The sequence below is a fragment of the Oryctolagus cuniculus genome, chromosome 5 (genome assembly GCF_051225735.1).
Source record: "Oryctolagus cuniculus isolate XC-2025 breed Fujian yellow rabbit chromosome 5, ASM5122573v1, whole genome shotgun sequence".
In the NCBI taxonomy this organism is placed as follows: Eukaryota; Metazoa; Chordata; class Mammalia; order Lagomorpha; family Leporidae; genus Oryctolagus; species Oryctolagus cuniculus.
In genome coordinates this window covers 161058113-161077627 of record NC_142871.1, presented here as the reverse complement: position 1 = coordinate 161077627, position 19515 = coordinate 161058113, and the positions used below count along the sequence as shown (strand labels likewise).

The following is a 19515-nucleotide window of genomic DNA, read 5'->3' as shown; positions in this document are numbered from 1 at the left end:
ATTAACAAAAACTACTGTAACATACAATAAAAATAATAAAATCTCATCAATAGCATATGAGTGTTCTTGAATAATACAGATAGTTGAGAAATACATTTTAGGTTTTATATTTTCCCATTTTGCTCCTGAGTGGAACTCTAAAGTACACATCATTGTCCCATGATGCACGGCCTTCTCTAATCTTCCATCCCTACCGAATATCCTGCTATTTTCATGAGCTTCAATAGCTCTTTTTAAAGCGATAGTTTCTTTAAGAAAATAATTACAATGTAAATTGGTCTTCAACAAATTGTAAGGCACATTTTGGAATTAAATGCCTATACATGGAAGCTTTGTTTCCTGTTATGTTTAAAACCTTATGTAAGTTTAACCATAGCAATTCAATCCATGTACCTAGAAATATCATTCTTACTGTTGCTAATTAAGGTCCTACGGCACAAATTTATTAAAGGTATACGTTTGCATGGGATAATAATTGGGTCGATAATATTAAATTCATAGGCTCGTTATTTAATTGCAAGGGCAGATTATGAATACAGCATCTAAAATGTATTTTAATGAAAAACACTACATCCTGACCTAATCATATCAACCTTATGCTATCTAATTAAGGATGCAAAAAATCATTAGAGTTGCAAAATATTAGTTCCAGCTCCATCAGGCTGTGAGCTGCCCCTTCATGAATATATATTTTTTACACCATGATAAATAGTTAATGAGGTAAAAATGACAAAATTTGCATGTAGGCAAATTAGTTTAATAGAATGATGTCTTTTCTGACTACTGAAAGTGACCTTTTCCTTATAAAAAAAATAGATAAAATACTTTGAAATTATCATCTGCCTCTCTTGGAACAAATGACAAATTATATGTATGAACAATATAAAAATAATAAAATGCAATAATCCCAAATTCTCATCATACTGTAAATGTGTTCTGTGCATTTGCATTTATCAATTTAATAAAAGGAAATTAAGCATATTATAAAGTGTCCATTTATAGAGCAATTTTTATCCCAGATCATAAAAATGAGAAGCATGTGCTTAATAGCTAGCACTATGGCAAATGTCTAGCGCAAATTTTTAAAGAATTCTGGACTATTTACTTGAGATGCTTTTGCATTAAAATATCTATTCCACTCTTAATTTGGCATTTTAGATAATATATTATTGTTCTCAGTTAAACCAGTTTTATATCTAGAGATTAGTACATGCATTATCCAACAGAGAAACCTGTATTTCCTATTGAAACAAACTAAACAAGAAAATATAAGTCAACTTGAGAGAAATAATAGGCAAAACTTCATCATAAGGAATAGGAAGCACTCATGATACAAACACCCAGGCCATGAAGAGACATAACAAGTAAAAACATGTGCCATCCACTCAAGTTTGGGAATGTTTGCATTTGTTTAATAGTCTTAACAACAATAACTAGAAATAGAAGGTGACCTACAGTTTGTCAAATAAGTTTCCTAAGTATCTTTGACTCCCACTGCTGATGGAGGCTGTCTCTACATCTCGCAAAAGGCACAGCAGCCATTCATCTTGACACATGAGTTTCTGACAGTGGTCCAGCTGTATCTTAGACAAAATGTTTTACTGAAGGTCCCGATGCCTTTGATTAAATTGATAACAATTACTATTAAAAACTGTCATTTCTTAAGAAATCTACTCACAGTGTTAGACACTCAAGCATTGACTTCTTCTACTTAGAACATAATGTTACAAAGAAGGACAAATACTAAATTTCAAAATTCAAATACTTACAACATACTTTGATACTCCTAGCACTAACATAGTCTCTCTCCAACTCTCAATCTCTCTCCCTCTCCCTTTGCTCTCTCTCCTTGCTTGCTAACAAAGAATTAGTAAAAGCACAAATACACAAATAATTTTGTTTTACTCTGTTTTCTATTTTTAGGTGCTGTTGTTCAACCCAAACAATTTTACTATTCAACTTTAGATTGTTTCCAAATTCCTGAACTTCCATGCTGTAAAACAATGAAATAGGCCAGCGCCGCGGCTCACTAGGCTAATCCTCTGCCTGCAGCACTGGTACTCCGAGTTCTAGTCCCAGTTGGGGCACCAGTTCTGTCCTGGTTGTTCCTCTTCCTGTCCAGCTCTCTGCTGTGGCCTGGGAAAGCAGTGGGGAATGGCCCAAGTGCTTGGGCCCTGCACCTGCATGGGAGACCAGGAGGAAGTACCTGGCTCCTGGCTTTGGATTGGCGCAGCGCGTAGGCCATAGCGGCCATTTGGGGGGTGAACCAACCGAAGGAAGACCTTTCTCTGTCTCTCTCTCTCACTGTCTAACTCTATCTGTCAAATAAAAAAAAAATGTACATTACAAAGTTATATATCAACTATCAAATAAACAATTAAAAAATATATATTGATTAAATTAACAATGGCCATGTGGGACTTTTTTAAACAGCTAATCTTTAAGTTTATTTCAGGAAGAGAAAAGGTTGACATATATTATATGTTCATTCTATGGGCAAACTAAACATGCTCATTAATTTACCCATTCATACACGTATTCCTTTGTGACTTGAATAGGTAGGCAGTAAATCAATGCTATATTCTAGAAATAAAGTTAAGACACCTAGGACATAAAGATGGATAAGCAGCTCTCTCATTGCACAAGGAAGTCTTAGTCTAGACAGAGACAGAAACAGGTAATTCTCCGATTGACTGCTAGAAGAATCACATTAAACAGGTGGTTTGGGCAAACAGGAAGCAGTTTTCCCTGGGTGGATGCCACAGAACATACACTGGAGTTGTGCCCTGGAATCTTGGCAGGTAGCATTCAAGGAGTTGGAAAGATGCCTCGCCAAACAGAAAAGAATGGGTGGGAATGTGAAGCATTAGGACATTCTTGGCAAATTATTCATATACTGTGTGGCTTCATCACATCTCGGTAAGAAGCCTGCTGGGTAGGAAGAAGTAGGAAAGACTGCAATATGAAGTGGCTGAAAAGCAATCAAGTCTGAAATGAGGTTCATCTAGCAAGAACAGGATCTAATGAAACCATTTACACAGCAATAAGAATTTTAGCTTTTATTCTCCATCTAGACCATGGAAAGTTATTGAGGTATTTTTGACAGAGAAATACAGGGTCACATTTGCAGTTTAGAAATAAAACTGTGACATAAGTTGAGTTTGCTACATGGACAGTGTGAAGATGGGGCAGAGTGAGATGGAAGACAGATAGAAGTTAGCAAAATATCACCACCGGTAGTTGCATATTGAAGGCCTGAATATAAAATAACACTTCAATAAATTCATGGATAATGGAATGAAAAGATAAGTTTGGGAGGTGCATTGTTTGCTGTATGAGTTAAGATGCCACTTGGGATGCCTGTATCCACATATCAGAGAGCCTGGGTTTTAGTCCTGACTCTGCTCCTGATCCCAGTTTCCTTCTAATGGCACCTTGTGAAGCAGCAGGTGATGGCTCAGGTCCCTGCCATCCATGTGGGAGACCCAGACTGGGTTCCTGGCTGTTGGCTCTCACCTGTCCCAACCTCAGCTGTTGCAACCTTTTCAGGGGCCAGCGAGCAGATACCAGATGTCACTTGGTCTCTCTCTCTCTCTCTCTCTCTCTCTCTCTGCCATTCAATAAATCAAATCAGTCAATATAAATTTTTTAAATGGCAATTTTGATGCAAATTTTTTGAAGTTCAGGAATTTTTTTCATAATGCACATTTTTTAAGACTCTCTCACTATGCAAATGGAATGAAGAATAGAAAATACTAAGAGCTGAATCAACAAGACTTCATAAAATAGAAGAAAAGTTTTGGATATAAGGAAAAATCTAGAAAAACTCAGTTGATAATTTTGTCATTCAGAGTGGATGAAAATACCACATACAGGATATGATAGGAGTGCAAATGTTATAATTTAATGATATAGGTGGGAAGCATGTGTTCACTACTTAATATACTGAAGTAGCTATGGTTGTATCTTCCTGGATTTTAGGCATCTTTGGGTCATCCATCTGGAGAATTAATCTTACTGGTTTATGTAGTTTGAAACTTGGAAGGGAGGTTAATTAACAACAACTGTATTTGAGAATCTTTAACAGGATGGAGGACAGTTTAAAATGAGGTGAACAAAAGGGCAGTGTGTAGAATAAAGAGCAGAATTTACCATGCACAAATAATGGAGATGAAGAAGAAATTTGTAAAGGGAATTACTAGAAGAGAATCCAGGGACTAACAGTCCATTAAAGGAGGAAGTCAGTAAGAGTATTTTCTTCCTGTTTACTCTAAGCTAATCTAAAGCTGATGATCTCTTCACCTGTAAAAGTGCTGTCACTCGCTTATTTATATTTTTCCCAATCCTTGTGAAGTTTTGCCCATCACACATACAGCATGTCTAATAAATATATCTCAAAGAAAATAATAGTACCAAACTCTGAGAACCGTCTGGTTTAGTCTCATCACTTCAACAAATAATAACAAAATAATTTATTATTTTATATAGAACTAGAAGAGAAGAGTTGGGAGTTTCCAAACATGAAGAAATGACTCTCGTTTAAGGAGATTGGCTTTCCATATTGTATACAGCTATTGAATTATTGTATTGTACAATATTAATATATATAATTTTGGACCAATTAAAAATAAATACCAAAAAACAATATAAAATCAACTTTCTAAATTCATAAAATGGCAGCAAACACAATAGTAAGTACCTTCAAGAACAACATCAGGAAATTTGCCAACTTTCCTAATATGCTAGCAAGGGCAGATTTTTTTGTGCGTTGTCAAAAATCAAATGTATTTCAAACCAACTCACCTTCCTCCTTTCTCCATTGATTCCTCTCCACTGCTCAGATCTCTTCACTATATAACTTAGTTCCTGATTGGAAATTTCCAAATCATATGGCATAAAGAACTTGACTTCTTCACTGTGGATGCGCTGAAATGCATCTGATATCCATGAATCATTGTGCAACCTAAAAACAAAATTATATGTTAACTGTTCTTCTTTTCTCTAATAATGTTTACGAGAGTTAAGTAAGAATTATCCAACATATAGAATTGGACTTTCAAGATACTTAGACATCCCATAGATGTGCCTCCCCACATTTAAAATAGAAAACTGGAAGTATTTTATATCAATGATTAGGAAAATTATATGAGTTTTTTTAATTTTAAGTAGTTTAGATAATTAATAATAGAATGTATTGATTTCCCATAATAATGGCAGTCAGTTTCACATTTGCTGTGTTAGTTGACCTTACCTTAATCCTACCTTTTACATATCAATGTACTAAAGCACAAGATGTTTAGCTTACCTTCAGTAACAGGAAAGAATTTAAACTCAGACCAAACACCAAGTTCACTTCATTCTATCATACTGACTGTTCACTTAGTAACAGATATAAACTCTACTTCTCTCTCAATTCTTTCCAAAATAATGAAATAAATGTTTTTACATAACCACAGAATAATATCTTCCATTTGTCTCTTTTTTTCTGAGTATTGTATATTCATCACAATGAAAATAAAAACAAAACTGCCAGTCAGCTTAACTGATGGCCCAAGACAGGCCATATGGCCTGCTGCCATCTTGCAATGCAACTACTGTTCTAATGGCGCTTTGAGATTCTAGGTCTGCTGTTTGAATGATTTACCAGTTGCCTTGTTAAACAAGAACTAGTCTTTACCATTCTCTTAAGCTTGTTTAATGTAACATTCATCTTTTGTTTTAATGGTGGTAAGATTTAATGTAAGATTAAATTGCTGTCAATTTGCTTCCATAAACATTTTCTGTATGAAGATTTTAAGTGCAGGATTATCAACAATGCAATTAGCTTTGAATTAATTAGGGATCACAGTTCTGTTTCTACTGGTTTCTGTTCCTTTTGCCCAGAAAACTGTCTATCTTTTTGTTTTTCCTTCATTCTGTGTGAAAGAATAATTATGTGAACATCGAAGCATGGAACTGCAGGACAGTAAACAAATGTTTTAAAATAGAAGAAACTGGCACATTGAAAATGGAAAAATGTACAAAGATTAATTGCATTGTACTTTTATTTAAACATTTTTTCTTTCATTTTGGGTGGCATTTTCCAGTGAAAAGTTCCATGATGGGTTGATAATTAGTCAATTTACCAACCTTTACTGGTTTTCAATATCTTTAACAACTCAATAAAACCAGTTAGTACAAGCAAGGAGTTAACTTTCTGTGACTGGTTAAGCAAAATAGAAATAATAAGTGAGATAATACAAATTCTGAAATAATTTTACTAATACAATCAGTCCAGAAGTACAATGTCTATCCAGAAGTGAATGTCCTTATGGAAAGAAGGATACTTTATTGTGCATATTATACAACATTGTACATATTTTTATTTTATTGTACATATTGTACATCTTTCTAACTTACTTCCACTTCTTTGGATCTCTTTAGAAAACTAAAGAGCCTGAAAGAATTGTAGGTGAGTTTCTGAAAAAAAAAAAAAAAAAAGTAAAAATACTTCCAATTTTATAAACTGTGTGTTGTTGATATTGATGAGAAAGAGAGTAATAAATGGTGTATACAACATTACAGTCATTCAAAAAATACTTAGTTTAAGATTTTCATGAGAATGAAAATTATGAAAGTTCATTATTCTCAACTATGTCAGAAATAACACATATATACATTTTAAACTCATTTATCTCCTGTTTTGGAAGTGTGTATGTGAAAACATCAAATTGAATTATTTAAAATTAAAGATATTGGATCAAATTGAATGAAAAAAGAAGAAATAAAAGCAAAAATGGGAAAATTTTAATAATCAGTGAATCTAAGGACTTACAAATTAATTGCATGATTCTTACAATTTTTGTTAGAGTTATTTTTATTTATTTTATTTTATTTTATGTATTTATTTTTTTGACAGGCAGAGTGGACAGTGAGAGAGAGAGACAGAGAGAAAGGTCTTCCTTTGCCATTGGTTCACCCTCCAATGGCCGCCACGGCCGGTGTGCTGCAGCTGGCGCATCGCGCTGATCCGAAGGCAGGAGCCAGGTGCTTCTCCTGGTCTCCCATGGGGTGCAGGGCCCAAGCACTTGGGCCATCCTCCACTGCACTCCCTGGCCACAGCAGAGAGTGGACTGGAAGAGGGGCAACCGGGACAGAATCCAGCGCCCCGACCGGGACTAGAACCCGGCGTGCCAGCGCCACAAGGCGGAGGATTAGCCTAGTGAGCCGCGGCGCCGGCCAGAGTTATTTTTAATAAAAAGCTAAAATTTTATGATACTTGATGGAAATGTATGTCATAATATAGGGACTTTTACAAATCTGAATTTCTTTTAATAATACAACTACTCAATATGTCTGAAAATTTTATATTTTTAAATTATTTCCTCAAAATGTAATTAAAAGAGAAACTACATTCCACCTGTCCAGAAAGCCTTAGGCATTATTGTTTCTAGAAATAGGTCACATATGATGCCACAGGTTCTGATGATGGCCAATGAAACACAGTAATTTACAATGTCCTCTGCCCTGTGTCCTACATTTGCAGCAATTCACTGCTTGGTGAGTGGCAGAAGCTATTATGTTTGGTTCACATCTGAATGTGGGTCATTTACGGAAACCTAGTATATGACATTTCTTTTAAAGCTAAAAAGGACAAGTGTGAACATTTAGCTAATACACTCTTTTAAGGGTCATGAATGGATGGAATTTATAGATTTAAATAGTTCTAAATGCATACACATGAAGAAGAAGAAAGAAGCATAATTACTTATTTGCAACTCCAAAACTTACAAGTGAGTTTGGCAGTGTGACTTTCCATATAGTTGCTATGCTTTTGATTAAGGAGGAAAACTACTATTTACTGGTATAATCACATTAGAATGATGCAATAATGCAGGCATAGTTCTGAACATACAATAGTTAAACAGTCAAACTTCTTTTGACATAACCAGCATATGCTTGCTGAAATTCAATCTTAGTTTTTTATGTACTGAAATCCATATGTTCTTTAACAGAGTTGTTGAAAACTTTAAATGAAGTGAATGAAATGAAAGTGTTTTATACATGCAGGCATTTTCTGTGCATTGAAACCTTTGACTTCTCATCATGTTGTTTACTAGTGACTATAATTCAAGTGGCTTTGGTTTGATATAAAATTAAACAGAATAAAATGGAAATATAAATGAAGAAAAAAAGGAGAAAGAGAATAAAGAAAGCGAAAGGAAAAATCATTTAGAAAAGTGAGCACACAGTGGGACGTGGTTACAAATTCTCTCCCTTTCCTTTTCCTGGGACAGAGGTCACCACCCTTCAATTTGTGAGCAGTCTCAGGTGTGTGAGGTGTGAGTCGGCCTCTTCATTCACCCTCATTAAACTGTCACTCAGGAAACACATACACATGCATCTGCTGTGTAACAGGTGCTGGGAATACGAAGGGTGGTCACAATCAGAATGGGAGGGGTAAGATTAGGATTCCAGAGAGGAGCTTTGGAGACAAAGTGATGAAGAGAGCGCCGAGTGTCATGATGATGTGATGTGAGGAAGGCAGACCTGGGTCCACAGAGCTCATGTTGTTGAGACCAACAGGGAGCTATAACGTGGATTGAAGACCAGAAAGTAGACTGAAAGAGGAAAGAGGGTACATAAGAGGACTCATTGGGAAGTGAAAGAGTAAGTCGGGAGAGATGAGGGGATATTGGACAACAAAAGTCGCTTTGATGGAACTAGAAAAAATTCAGGAGTTAAGGCCTTTCCAGAACCTGCAAGTGGCAGATACAGGTGGCAGGAGAGGAAGAATTTGTGAGCAGCTGCCATCTTTCTCTTTTCTTCTTTCCTTCCTTCCCTCCCTCCTCCTTCATCTCTGTCCCTTCCTCTCTCTTCACTACTCTCTTTCTTTGGAATCTTATGAATGATCTTAGCAGTCAGTGAGATAGGGAGCCATGGGGGAAGAATTGATCTGGGAAACAGCCTTTCTTTTCAAAATGTCCATTTAAAGGTTCTTTTGGATTATGTATGGAGCTGCCAAAGTAAATTGAATTTTCTAAATTTTTGCCCTGAAACCGTCAACTTTCAATGAGTTAAATTTTAAAACAAAACAAAGATACCAAAGTCATACTGCAGTTGGAAATATACTAAGTAATCTTATTTAGTATAAATTACAATATACTAATAATAAATACATTTAGTATAAATTATAATATACTAAATAAATTTATTCTTAAGGAGCAGGTATTCTTTGTTACTCTCATATTGACAATAAAAATCAATAAAAGCAACTAATATTACTATTAATTGAGTAAGCCCCTGTAATACATATTTTATTTATATATGTGTGTACATATTTCATACATATTTTATATGTATTATTTAATACATAAAAATTATTATTTATTTTTTAAAGATTTATTTTGTTCATTTGAAAGGTAGAGTTACAGAGAAAGAGAGGGAGACACAGAAGATCTTCCATCTGGTTCACTCCCCAGATGGCTATAACAGGTGGGGCTGGGCCAGGGGGAAACTAGGAGCTAGGAGTTTTATCCAGATCTCCCACATGGGTGCATGGTCCAAGGACTTGGGCCATCTTCCGCTGTTTTCCCAGGTGCATTTGCAGGGAGCTGCATCTGAAGTAGAGCAGCAAGGGTTCAAACTGTTGTCCATATGGGATGCCAGCCTCACAGGTGGCAGCTAATCCTGTTATGTCACAATGCCAGTGCCAAGACTAATTTTATTATCCACATCAAGAAGCAGAGTTGAAGGGGTAAAACCATTGCCTAAGGACTACACAGTTGGTAAGGGACAGAACTAAGATTCAAGCCAAGTCTACTTACATCCAGGAATGGAGCCATTACATCACATATATTCATTAGGGGAAAGATGATTATCCTTTTCACAATCTTAATCATTTTTAAATGTACATTGAAGTGATACTAAGAATATTCAAATTGTTGTGCAACAGTCTATAGAACTGCATATCTCAGAACTCTGAAACTCTAGCCAGCAAACACCAGTTCACCCTCCTGCCTGTCCTGGATAACCACTTATCTACTCTTTGTTTCTATTATTTTGACCACTTCAGATACTTCATACAAGTGAACTCATGCAGATTTTGTCTGGCTCATTTCATCAAGCATAATGTCCTTGACACTCATTGATGTTGCTGCACATGACAGGATTTTCTCCCTTTTTAAAGCTACATAATATTCCATTGTATGTTGTACCACATTTTCTTTATCCATTCGTCTGTTGATGAACATGTAGGTTGCTTTCACCACTTGACCATCAGGAAAAAAGGTACCAGGAACCTAAGTGTGCAAAGTTATCTTTGACATCCTCCTTTTAATTATTTTATATATATAAAGATATGGAATTTCCATATGATATTTAGTAATTATGTGTTTAAGGTTTTAAAGAATGTGTACATGGCTTTCCATAATGGCTGCTTCTTATACATTTGCAACCACAAGGCACAAGAGTACAACCCTCTGTATCTTTGTTACTTTCTGTTCTTTGGACAGTGGTGACACTGCTTGGTGGTAACTGATATCTTATTATGGCTTTGATCTGTATTTCTTTAGTAATTAGTGCTGTTGAGCATCTTTTCTTGTGCTACTTTTGTATCTCCTTCAGAGAAGTGGAGCAGTGTAGCACTTGAGATGCCACTGGGGATGCTGCATCCTTTATCAGAGTGTCTGAGTTTGAGTACCAGTGCTACTCCAGTTCCAGCTTCCTGTAACACATTCCCTGGAAGGTGTCAGGTGCTGATTCAAATCGTTGGATACATGCCACCCACACAGAACTGAAATGCGTTTCCAGCTCCTGGTTTTGGCTTGGCCCAGCATTGGCTATTGTGGCATTTGCAGGAATGAACCAAAACATGGGAGATTCTCTCTCAGTCTCTCTCTCTCTCTCTCTGCCTTTCAGATAGAATAAATAAAGGTATAATTTTTAGAGAAACATCTATTCAAGTTCTTTGTCCATTTTTGAATAGGGACATTTGTTCACTATTGGATAGTAGAAATTCCTCATTTATTCTGGATATTAACCTTTCATCATATACATGAATTTCAATTTTTCCTATTCTGTAGACTACCTCTTTATTCTATTTTCCTTGGACAGGCAAAAATGCTTAACTTTGAGGTAGCCCAATTTGATATTTTGGGTATTTTTTAAAGATTTATTTATTTTTCTTGAAAGTCAGAGTTACACAGAGAGAAAAGGAGAGGCAGAGACACAGAGAGAGGTCTTCCATCTGCTGGTTCACTCCCCAGATGGCAGCAACGGCCGGAGCTGCGCTGATCTGAAGCGAGGAGCCAGGAGCTTCCTCCAGGTCTCCCACATGGGTGCAGGGGCCCAAGGACCTGGGCCACCTTACACTGGTTTTCCAGGCCATAGCAGAGAGCTGGATCAGAAGAGAGCAGCCGGGACCCAAACCATTGCCTGAGTGGGATTTTGACACTGCGGGCAGCAGCTTTATCCACAACACCACCATGCTGACCCCTATTTTGGATATTTTTATCTGTGCTTTTTAAAGTAGCTAATAAATCATTGCTAAGCACAATGTCATTAAGTGTGAAAGCCTTCTATGTGACTCCCATTATGTACATTCATATAGTATATGATGGAATAACTTTGAACCTAGACCTGGCAATTCTTTTTTTTTTTTTTTAATTTTTTTTGACAGGCAGAGTGGACAGTGAGAGAGAGAGACAGACAGAGAGTAAGGTCTTCCTTTGCCGTTGGTTCACCCCCCAATGGCCGCTGCAGCCATTGCGCTGCGACCAGCATACCGCGCTTATCCAAAGCCAGGAGCCAGGTGCTTCTCCTGGTCTCCCATGGGGGTGCAGGGCCCAAGCACTTGGGCCATCCTCCACTGCACTCCCGGGCCATAGCAGAGAGCTGGACTGGAAGAGGAGCAACCAGGACAGAATGTGGCACCCCAACCGGGACTAGAACCCGGTGTGCCGGCGCCACAAGACTTGGCAATTCTGAGAGTATTGTGGATGCTAATAGTGTATCAATTAGGTTTAGGATTCTATTCTTTTTTTTTTTTTTGTAAATAAATTTTATTTACTTTATTTTTGTTTATTTGAAAGGCAGCAATACAGGGACAGACAGACAGGTTGATAGACAGGGACAGAGACAAGCAAACTGAGCTCTAATCCACTCCCCAAATACCCACAACAGCCAGAGTTGGACCAGATTGAAGCCAAGAGTCCAGAACTCCATCTGGGTCTTCCACCCAGATGGCAGGGACCCAAGTACTTGGGCCATCACCTGCTATGTCTCAAAATCTGCATCAGCAGGAAGCTGGATTAGAAGCAAAGCAGGGACTCAGATTCTGGCTCTCCCATATGTAATGCAGATATCCTAAGGCACCACATGCCTGCCCCAGGATTCTATTCTTTTGAGTGCCCCAAGAACCAGCTGTTACCTCTTTGAGGGTACTGACTCATTAGACTGTGTAGGTTTTTCTGTTTTAGGATCTGTCCCAGAGAAACTCATCCTGTAAAGAGAAAGTGAATCAGAAGAACTATGGTGGCACTTTCTCAAACTGAACTCATCTGTGAGGTCTTAGCCCCTGGGAAAGCACGGTAATGGTAAGAGGTCCTTGTCTTAGGATCAGTGTCAATGGCAAAGAAAACTACTAGGGAAACACTGAGCCTGGACTGCAGGCTGAGGCACCGCCTGCCATTGTGCAGTTGTAAAATGTCAGTTCCTCTGCAAGTGTGCCCAAGATCACTTAGGAACCCATCTGTGGTTTGGAGCATCTAAGCATGCCTCATATTAACCTACTTAACAGATCATTAAGGAGAAAAGACTACTTGGGGAGGAAGGGAGAGGATGGAGGTTGGGGGTAGTAGAAGTAAGATTTGGAAATCCCAAGTTAGAGCTGAAAATTGTCAAGAAGGGAATCAAAGTACATTCTGCATCTATGACATGCTTATCTCTTTCCATGGTTCTTTGGATATTTTTACATGTATTAACTAAACATTTTGCATTTCCCCTGCTATGTGCATCATTCTGGTACTTTTTAACTTTTCCTTCCACATTTCACTGTATTTGTTTAAGTTAGCTGTTGCCAAAAAGAGTCAAACTAAAACCTATTCACTTTGATAAGTCAAATCAAACACACATGAGGGTCATGTGTATATCTTTTTGCATATATTCACTATATTACAGCTTAAAGTTCAAAATGAGAAACATTTCATGACAAGTGTCATTTCAACATACAGCCTGCAAGTTTCATTTTATTTGGAAGTAGGAAGGGTGTCTCCATCATATGAGAATTTAATTTATTTCAATTAAATACATATAATTCAACAAGTACTTGCTGTGTTGCATTATATTTTAGGCACTTTCTTTAGTACAGAGGAAATAAGAATGAATTATAGAGCCAAAAATATACGCACTTTAGTCACCAGTTCAAGAACTTCATGCTATTTCACTAAATTATTTATTTTTCATTCTGGCTTGATTACCTACATAACATTCAAATGCATGATTCAGAGAATTCAACATATTATTTTCATGCACATGTTAGCCTCCTTAATTTGTGGCAAAAAACCAAAATAGTTGTTCAGTTTGTTTGCTCAGTTGTTTTGGTGATAAGAATGGTGAGAATTCTTCAGGTAGGGTTTAAGAAATTATGCAAAATACAGAGAGAAATGGGTGGATGGGGAGCAGGTTACAATGATCCAGACAGTTTAACTAACTATCATATTCACATATTTACATGAAAGCAGGAAAGAAAATGTCTTATCCCAATGACCTAAAATAAACCCAAACCAGGGATTTGGATTATGCCAACTAGACAATCTGTACCCTATCACTTTATCTGGGTAAATACATCTTCTTGACACCCCACTTGCCACTGGCAAAACTCACATGCCCAGTTTCCCATCTTCTTTGCATTAAAGTAGAAGTTCAGTAGATTATTTTTTTTCATCCTATAGGTATCGGAAGTAAGCTAATTTACAAATTAAATTAACTATTTAGACAATAAAGATCACGTCAAACAATGTCCAGCTTCTCTCTGATCCAGCTATAGGTGGGGAGAGATGGGGTGGAAGCAGAGCATGCTATAAGCTAAAGAACAGGTGGAAGCAGAGCCAGCCTACAGCACAGGTTCAGTTTTCTGTGGGGTAGGGGGAAGGCACTGAAGGGCTTTCAGCAAATGGGCATTAGTGGCTGCATCTGGATCCTTTGCAATGAGCCATTTTCATTTCAATCACTTGGTTTCCTGGAGCTTACACCTAAAGTAGCTGGGTCCTTGAAATGGATCTATGGCTACGCAGCTTTCTCATAATGTGTCCATTTCTGTCCACCAATGAGTAGAATGATTATAAACCAAGTGACAACACCAGGGGATGAAGATTGTTTAGCTCTATATTAATTACATGAATTTTAGAGTTGTTCCTTCTACATGGTAAATAATATTTTGGCTTTACTAAAAACACTGTAAAGAAGATTAATTCAGAAAGTGGAGAATCTTTGATTATCTCATACATATTCCCTAGACAATGAATATGCTCATAATATCCTCATCAAAACCTGTCTTTAAATTATTTTAATCTAAATTAATTTTCCTAAGTAATAAATGACAGCAGCTAAAACTTATAAGGCTATTTGGAACTATTAAGTCAATGATTAAGAAGGCATAAGCACCCCCAAAAACTAATTAACTTGAGTACCAGTCTTTTAGATTTGTGTACAGCTTCCAGGAATATAGGAGCTTAAACAAATCTAATTGACATTTAAAGTGTGATTTCACATTCTCTGCATATTACAAAGAAATTTGTAAGCAGCCTGTAGATCTTTCATACCATTCAGATAAAGGACTTGGAATTAAATTATCCATAAGGTATCTGTGGAGGCTTTCTTTGGAAGGAATGTTGCAGAGTCAAACATCCCAAGAGTCATGAATGGACCACACAGACTCTCCCTTAGGCCAATACCTACATATGTTCATTTATAAGACTTTGGCCAAGAGACACATTTTGTAAAAAGAATCTCTAAAAAAAATAAGCTCACGTTTCTCATCACAATAAAAACACAAAATGATAAATTAAAATTACTTGAAATAAAATCCAGTAGGATAAAATGGCAAGACAATTCTTACCAAAAGATAATGACAACTTAAATAACAGAGCAGTGAAATAGATCTTGACACTTCTTACATAAAAACTTCTGCATGGTTTCTGGTAAATATTTTAAATAAAAAATTAAACTTTATAAAAATAAAAGTAAATAGTTTTAAAATTCTGGAAGGAGAAAGTATTTTTAAAATGTGGGTTATTTGAATAAGTCATAAAATGTTGAAAAGAACTACTACATGTGGATTTTGAATATCCATATTTAAAAACAAAAGATAAATTTTAAAGTTAATTAGAAAATAGAGAAAATATCTGTTATGATATGACAAAAGGGTTAGTACTGTCATGCATATAAAATTTACATAGTTGAGAATGAAAAGCATTTGAATATTCTGTACAGAGAAAAGCAAAAAGACACCTAAAAGTACACAAAACATGGCACTGTACAGCATAAAACAAATTGGATGCTAATCAAAAATTTTAAAAAAGGTCAATTCACAAAAATAAAGTGCAAAAGAAGTAATAAACATATTAAGAATATTCTGTAACTGATAAGCAAAGGCATGTACATTTAGAAAAAGAATGACATTCTATTTCTTTTATTAGATTACAAAAGGGTAATACATGGGGTGAAAACAGTTTGATAAGTTCCTTCAGGTACTGCCATAGAAGTACAAGAACGTACACATTTTCTAGAAAGCAATTTTGCAATAGTTACCAAGTGTCTTAGAAACATCCCACTCAATGGACTAGTATTTCTGGGTCTTGAGGCTTCAGTTCAAAAGTAATTCCATATGTGGACAAGGTCTTGTGCCTGAAGATGTTCATAGAATGATTTATATGATACACAAAAATGTAGAATAACCTATTGTCCAGCAATAAAGAAATGTTTAAATATTTTATAAGATATTATAAGGCATAAAATATCCACATAGTTGGCAAAATATATAATAATTATCATATAATATAGATTAAAATCAATATATTTGCTGCTATTTGCTGAAATGGTTGGATTGAATTTCAACTTTGTAAAAATAAATATATTTGAAAAATAATTGAATAGAACAAATTTTAATGCTCTGTCTAGATGGTGAAATTATTAGTGTCTTCCGGCTTACTTGTTAATTTTTTGCAGTTTCAATCTTTTCCCAAATGATATATCTTCTTTCTAGAATAAGGAATTATAAAGAAAATTAATGCATTTCTGAAACTATAAAACCAGGCCCAAATAATTATACTCATCTCAACAGCTTCCTTGCACAAGGCAAGGATCTGATGTTCCAATGTACATTTCTACAGGAATTCTGGAAAGTGACATTATTTCTAGCAGAAATCCTTCAGCAAAAATTACTCAGGCTCTTGGAGGAATGAGAGCAAATCTGCCAACCTCAACAGGGTCCAAACTCAAGCTTGCATAGCTAGTTGCCATGTGAAATTTCTGGTGTCCATAGTTAGACAAAATTCTCTAATGACAGCCAACACATGGCAGAGTTGGTCTCCTTTAATTCTCTCATAATGCTAGCAATGTCATCATCACTGTATTAATAATATGGATTCAGAGCCCAGAAAGACTCAGGGTTGTTAATTCAACATTTTCTTTAAGGACTCCAACTAGTATTTTGTTTAAGGATACCAACATAAATCAATCCGCAGAAATCTACATTGGCATTTTTCACCAAGATGAATTCTTACAACTTCTATGTCTCTTTCACTATTGTTATGCCAATGTAAAAGCAAACACACAGACATCCTACTTTGTTGACCTTCTGTGCATAGTGTTTGCTGCACAGAAGAACTGGGCTGCCAGCATCCCACCATTCCAGAGAAAGAAATTTTGTAAACAGCAGCAAGAAGTGAATATTCAGCTGACATGTTGGAGTGATTTTGTTAATTTTATGGAAAATACAGATATAGTCACTGTGGGAGATTACTCTATCATTATCCAGAGGAGTGGTAAACGCAGCTGCATCTACAATACAAGCAAACTCTGCTTGGGATAACTGAGCATGCCCAGTTCTGACAAGGCAGGTGAAGTGCGGAGGACAGACATTGGGCACTATTTTGAGGCACTGCACAACCCTTTTTATTTTCCCTGAACTTTTCCAGGACAGTTCCCTACCACATTTTGATAGTCCTTCAATCTTTGCATTCCCTTGACCGTTTCTCCATCCATTACTGAGCTACCTACTTCTGCTATCCTATCCACATGTTACTGTAAGAATTTTTCTGTTCTTTTTAGAGCAAATATCCAATTGCTTCAGGTAGCAAAAGACTAAATCTTAATTAATTAGTGCATTAATCCTATGCTCCCTTTTTCATACTTTACAAGCAACCTAGATAATAAAAATGTAGATCTAAGACCATGAATAACATGGGTTTAAATAGTCATTTTATTTTAAATGAGAAGAAATGTATTTGTGTGGAAATAAATAATACACAATATTTTCTGATAATGTTTTAATCTTATAGCAGTCTTTAAACTACACAAATGCCATTTTCTTTCTTTAAATCTTATGGAAAACTCCTGTCACTTTAAATAATAGATTTATTATTCATGTGCAGTCTTTTATAAAATCTACACATGTGTTATTTTTACCATGTTGTACAAGAAAATGTCTAAAATCTAGCAAGTGAACAACCTTGCCTGGGGTCACACAAGTTAGTATCCAAATGAAAACTGAATTATGGGGGAAGACTTCCTTCCCTTCCCCAGGAAAATAAGACGACATACAGTGCTTGTGACATGTTCATATGTAAACCAAGCCTATGTCTAAGCAATAAATATCCCCTAGAGAATGAGGCAGTTTGATTAAATCCATGTAAGAAACCCAGAGGCTGCATCAGGGAATCATCTGTCTACTGAAGGAAGACTTGAGCATTGAGTTCACCTCCCATTTCACAGGAGATAATAATGGCTGTTACCTGCAAACTCCTGCAGCACCTTGCAGCAAACCTCCAAGCACTGGATTCACGTTCACCTTCACTTCTTCCCCAGTCACACCAACAGACAAGATCAGTTTCTGAAGTCCAAGCTTAACTGCACCTGTGCTCTATCTGATGTCTTCAGAGACCTCATTCAATTATCCTCTTATTTAGATATTTTCAGTATTGCCTTGCTCTTTAGAATTTTCATCTTTGCAAAGAAATATATACCTATCATACCCATCTATTAAAACCACTCTTTTAAACACGTCTTTTTATAAATCACTTTCCATTTACAACATAGTTCTGTGAATAAAAAAGGCAGAAGGTACTGACTCTACATGCTCATTCCTTGCTCGGATAGATCACATCAATTAGCCTATTTCCTGCAAGGTAATCAAACTCAAGGCTACTCAAGTCCAAAGAGCATAATAACCTTGAGCTCTCTGAACTCATCTCTTTAACTTCTTATTCCATATTTTCTCTTATGAATATCAAAGATATCTCAAGGTCTACATGAATAGAAACTTAGCTCATCACTTATACTTTTTATCTAACACCTATCTCTGAAAGTACTTCAGTTACCCCTCTTTTCCAGCCAACTCCAAAATCAGATTATGCTAAATACTACTCCTTCATCTTCAAACAACATCTGCCCACAAGTTCTATTCTGTCCCTGAACTACTTCATAAATATACCCCAACTTTCTCTTTCTGGTGCCATTCTGATTAGCTAAGGGTTATGACACTCCTCATCTAGATGTCAATTCCTGCTTCTATTATTGCTGCTGTTGAATTCACTTTCTTTTATATTGGTAATGTGGTCTTTCTAAGTCGAAATTATTTTAAATCCTCCAATGCTTTCATTTTATCTGATATTCAAGTCAATTATCATCTGGTCCTTGGCTACATTTCTGACTTCATCTTGGTCAACTGCTATTTCTCCCTATTCTATATACTAGCCATATCAAAACACTTTTGATTTGCCAAATGTTGTGCAGTATTTCTCAAGGCTCTATGGTTTTATAAATCTCCTTCCTTTTGCCTGCAAACACATTTGGTTTGTGTTTCTTCTAGCTAAATTATTACAGCTTCAAAGATGACTCAAGAGTAGTATTTCCACTGAAGTCTGGGTACTGCCCCACTTCTCCAAACCTGTGCTGCAGATCCTTTTCTCTATCCTTCCAGACAACCTGTGTTGATCTTCTCCTAGCCCAGCACTTAAAAAACTGTGGTAAGACACCTAACGTGAGAGGTTTCTATTATTTTGATTAATATAAAAAGAACAGATTTCATATATTCCATAGGTATACTTCCAAGAAGACAACACTTATCTCTCTCTTCTCCCAACATCCCTCCCTCTCTTCTCTTGCTCCATAAGTTTTTACAAAGATGTAATTTGAATCTACTCTATGTTCACAGACTTAATTCACACACACTCATAATATACAAGAAAAGTAGAAAACCATAGTTCTACAGGAGTATATACAAAGGCTAAAAATGACAATCAGATTATAAAATGT

At 36.2% G+C, this 19515-nt stretch overlaps 1 protein-coding gene across 1 annotated transcript in view; it reads right to left on the bottom strand.

Moving 5' to 3' along the window:
- LOC100356714 (uncharacterized) overlaps positions 1 to 19515 on the bottom strand; it is a 322021-nt gene that overhangs the window by 75278 nt on the left and 227228 nt on the right. Inside the window, exon 17 of the mRNA XM_089333567.1 lies at positions 4804 to 4963. Coding sequence (XP_089189693.1) covers positions 4804 to 4963 — 160 coding nt within the window. The remainder of the gene's footprint in view (positions 1 to 4803; positions 4964 to 19515) is intronic.